This window comes from Poecilia mexicana, unplaced genomic scaffold (assembly GCF_051168715.1).
Source record: "Poecilia mexicana isolate PSO_F unplaced genomic scaffold, ASM5116871v1 scaffold_15, whole genome shotgun sequence".
NCBI lineage: Eukaryota > Metazoa > Chordata > Actinopteri > Cyprinodontiformes > Poeciliidae > Poecilia > Poecilia mexicana.
The window spans coordinates 10487580-10492129 of record NW_028263384.1 but is presented as its reverse complement, the minus strand read 5'-3'; the positions used below and the strand labels follow the sequence as shown (position 1 = coordinate 10492129).

The 4550-nt window shown below is 38.8% G+C and overlaps 1 protein-coding gene across 1 annotated transcript; it reads right to left on the bottom strand.

Moving 5' to 3' along the window:
* Positions 1-1487: 1487 nt before the first annotated feature.
* On the bottom strand, positions 1488-3983 carry LOC106907439 (homeobox protein Hox-D9b-like). Its single transcript, XM_014973136.2, has 2 exons — positions 3221-3983; positions 1488-1842 (listed from the first exon to the last, which is right to left on the bottom strand). Exons 1-2 carry the CDS (start codon positions 3915-3917, stop codon positions 1598-1600), a joined length of 942 nt encoding a protein of 313 aa, XP_014828622.2. The 5' UTR covers positions 3918-3983; the 3' UTR covers positions 1488-1597.
* Positions 3984-4550: the final 567 nt, after the last annotated feature.

Below are 4550 nucleotides of genomic sequence, written 5' to 3'. Positions count from 1 at the left end.
GTGAGTCCCATGAATGTGAAAACATGGCAGGAATGGAAGGAAGCATAATATGATAACTCAAACACAGGGGATATTAAAGTATTTCACAATTAGTCCAATAAATTGTCATCTCTTTTCCCTTGTATCACCTTATTATTTGTTTTTAAGCCCATTTTCCATCATCAGGCAGTGCTGATGCTCTGCTGGGACTAATTTTGGAGAGATGCCTTCAAGTAAGTGGTGTTTATATTCCTGCCACACTAAAAGCCATTTTACAAAGAGCGTGATAAATTCAGTATTAAATCGTGGTTGTATTTTTCCTGAAAGAACAGTTTACATCAAGTCAAAAAATGCTTCAAGTGCTTCCAGTTTTAGACATGAGAGATAGCGCCTGACAAAGCTTAAACTTTATTGGTATTTTATCACAACCACACACTGCAGAGTTTTGGATTGGGATTGTATGAGCTAGTCTGACACAAAGTGGTGCATAAATATGAAGGGGAATGGAAAATGATTGTGTTTAATATTTTTCACAAATGGAAATCTGAAAATGTGGCAGGAATTTGTACTCTGGACATCTGGAGAAAAGAAGTCCCAAAGCATGATACGGCCACCATTTTTTTCATCATGGGGATGTTTTTTTTTTTGTTTTTTTTTTACCTGCTCCTTTGTCTTCTTCAGAGAGGTACAAAACATTGGTATGTCCCAAATACGACGCATATACGCGCCATGCTGGAGTGCTCCAAAACGAAGGCAGAAAATTACTTCTTGTCAGCATTTTCTGTATTTACCAGCTGTTGAATGTACAAATATGATAAATAATTGCCCGCCCAGGCATCATATAGCAGTAAAGACAAAAAACTGATTCTATCCATAAAATAAATTCTTGTGTTTGAAAATTTCAATTTAAAGAAAATCTGGATTATTTTCTATCAATCTTCTTCCTTGGGTCTCCATAATTCAGAGTGATGCTATTTGTAATTGTTTTAAGAAAAAAAAGAGGAAAAAGGTTAAAATCAGAAATCAAATTTGGTATGAAAAAGCTGAAATTTTACTTTTAAGATCTAAAAGGATTTAAAACAAATTGCTGCCTCTGTTTTCATACTTGGATTAACAAAACAAAACAAACCCAAAAAACATGTGAAATTTGTCTTCAACTTCATAATTCTGCAATAATTTGTGTCAGTTTACCACAAATCAAATCAAATCTCACTGGATTAGACAAAAATCTGTGTCTGTGGTAATGGTGGAAAATTTCTGTAGTTAAACATATTTCAACTTTAAGGTCAGACAGTTTTTGATTGTTTTGTTAAGTGTTAATTGTTTCATGTGTTTTTAATTTACATCAGATCCAGATTGTTTTCACAGTAAAACACATGGATGGGAGATTTCTGATGATTTAAAAAATGAAGGCCTGATGGCACTGAGGTATTACAACGCATCCTGATCTCCCCTGTAGCAGTTTTAAGGGCAGGTGACGCTGAGCATCATGGGGCTCTGCGTTTTGTTTAATGAGCTAGCTTCAACACCTCTTCCCCTCTACACCTCCATCCCATGGAGGAGATAAAAACAAAGACAAAATATATTTATTTATATATATATTTATCCTCCAGAGCCATCAGTCATTCATACTCCTCCTCTCCCTGATCATCAGCTTCTTCATTTTCATCCGCCTGTTCTGGAACCAGATTTTCACCTGTCTCTCTGTCAGATTTAAGAGTCCTGCCACTTCCAGGCGCCGGTCCCTTGTCAGGTACATGTTGTAGAGGAACTCCTTTTCCAGCTCCAGGGTTTGGTGCTTGGTGTAGGGGCACCTCTTTTTACGAGTGGATTTGGCGTGGATCCAGCTGGCTGATGGATTTTCTGTGAAGAGACAGGGCACGTTCTTTAATTAGGCCACTCACACTGTGGTGTTATTCCGTCTAGCTAGTGTGTGTTTGTCCGCTGTGAGAAACTTTAAGAGCCTGCAACTTTTGTTTCCATTAAAGAGTGAAAAAGAAAGACAGAAAAGAGCCTAAATAAATCACTTTTTACACCAAAGTTACTGAAGTTCAACTAGTGTTAAATGGAGTCAGATGTGTGTTAAGCAGTCCTTTAGTCCTGGAATAAAAGCCTTTTTAGACCATCTTGAATCAGCAGCAAGTTTCACGTTTCATTTAAGATGGACTTCATAAGAAAAAAAAATCATGTAACTGATTAAAATAATATAAAAATGTATTCCCAAAACCTAGCCTGTTCTTATTTAACTAAATTTTAGTTAGTCATGTTTAATTTCTAAAATATTAAACACTGTCAAAATGTCAAGCTTGTCCTCCAGTATATTGTTTCTTTTTGTCATGGTAGTGGTTATTTTTATAATTTTACATATATTGTTTCTTGGTTTTTAAATGTTATAACTACAGGTAATACAATAATATAGTGTGCTAATTTTCCAGTTAAAAAAGGAACAAGGTCCTTAATTTAAGAATTAAAAATTCATAAATAAAATTGAAAAATAAATACAAAGAGGCAGATGGAACACGTAAACATAAAATTTAATACTTATTCTACATAGATACTCGCTGAACTGACTGAAATAAACAAAATTAAAACTGAATTAAATTGCGTCTAAAAATATCTTCCGTTTTTAGGATTTTTCGATCTCATTTATTTACTTCTTTTACACGTCTACTAAATCTTAGTGCCTTCAATAAACATTTATTCATAGGCTATATCTTTACTGTTATATTTTTAACTTACATAAGGACAACACAGCAGGTATGTAGCGTTGGTCGTTGGCAGCAGGGCTTGTACACAATGACAATAAAATCTTAAATAAAAAAAAAGTCAACGTTTAATTATATGTAACCTCTATGTCATAATCAGATATAAAAACACATTTACGTAATATTTTCAGAAACAGATAATAATACATGTTTTTACCAAAAGCTTTGCATTTGCGGGAGAGAAACGCATTCAGTCAGAAATAAGAACCTCTCCAAGTCAACCTGCTAATCCTTTAGTGACAAGCTGCTAAATAACAATAGCCCCTTAATTATTTTAATGGACTACAAACTTTTATATTTTGGCGTTTACAAGACGTTTATAGGTCTATAAAAGTTGGTCGCACTCACCTACAGACAGCCTCCCCCCAACCCCCCACACCCCTTAGAAACACTCTCACACTTTGAGCCACACCTGTATATTGGCTTTTCTTACAGCTAATAAACATTCCTTCATTTCGGTTTAACGGCTTGTGTACCCGGGTCGAGCTGCTGCTGCTGTCGTGTATTTCTCTCCTCGTCCTCCTTCTTCGGCTCAGTCTTCCTCCCGGGCTCTTTCGCCGTCCCCAGCCGCTCCAGGACCACCTCTGCCGGGTTAGCGAAGCTGGACTCCTCGGCGCTGTCGCGGGACGGCGGCGAACTCTCTGGTTTAACCGCGTCATAGGTGGGGCTGGGATTAGACAGTTCCCCTTGAGGGGGGAGACACGCGGGGAAACTGGGTGTAACCTGCGACAGAGTGGTCTCCGAGGCCGGGCTCATCCCCTCCCAGCAGCGGACGAACCTGCTGTCGGACGCTGCCGCGGACGCGAGGTGCTCAGCGTGGGTCTGAGCTTGTGGGCCGTAGTAAGAGTGGTGGTGGTGACTCAGGAGGGGGTGTGGATGAAAGAGTCCAGGGAGGGAAGCACCGGATGCGCTTTGTAGCTGGGAAGACGTCGGGGTGGAGATAGACGTGTTTGTCCAAGGAGAAAAGCCATTCAGACTCACTTTGTTGGAAAAATTGGAAAAATCCGGGATGTGTGAGACCAGTGTCCCCTCCTCTTCTTGCTCCTGCTCCGCTGTCCGGGTCGGCTTCGTGCACCCGGCCGTCGAACCCTGCAAACTGCCCGGGATAAAATGCGCACCGTACGCCTCCTCGGTTTGGACACCCATCATGGAATAATAATTCGTTAGCGACATGTTTATTTTATTATTTCAATAAAAATACACTTAAGTGCGCCTGTAAAACCTTAGATGGGCTGGTATAGTGGCTTGCATCCTCCCCTAAAATGGTAGTATTTTTTTCTCCTGCCCTTGCCGTCCTCTTGGCTGCCAATTGGTTACACTGTGGATCACATGATTAGATCGTATTCAGTCTGGATGGGGAATAAATCAAAGCATTCTTTTGTGTTCAGAAATGTAATATAAAGCAGGCTGCTGCAGATCTGACAGAATGTAGCATTCACATTTATGCAAATACAGCTACTGTTTCAAAGCCAAATAAAAAATATGATTAAATAAATAAACTCCATAAAAAATAAAGTTGTAAGGCATATAAGTTCTAAAATGAGCGCGTTGACGCCTCTGACAGGAGATTTTCTTGAAGCAAGATTAATGGAAATGTTATTCTTTGGAAGTAAATTCATTGATGCGTCAAGTTTACAGTCAATTTACTCGGGTTAAAATACTTATGAGCTGGACCAATATATGTTTTTGTTTATTGCTCAGTGAAATAACGTGTGCTATGAAATGGGGCTTTCTAACATAAGCGAACCTAAACTTTGATTGAACCCATGCCGAAATGAACATTGGACATCTTGTTTTTCGCTTGGT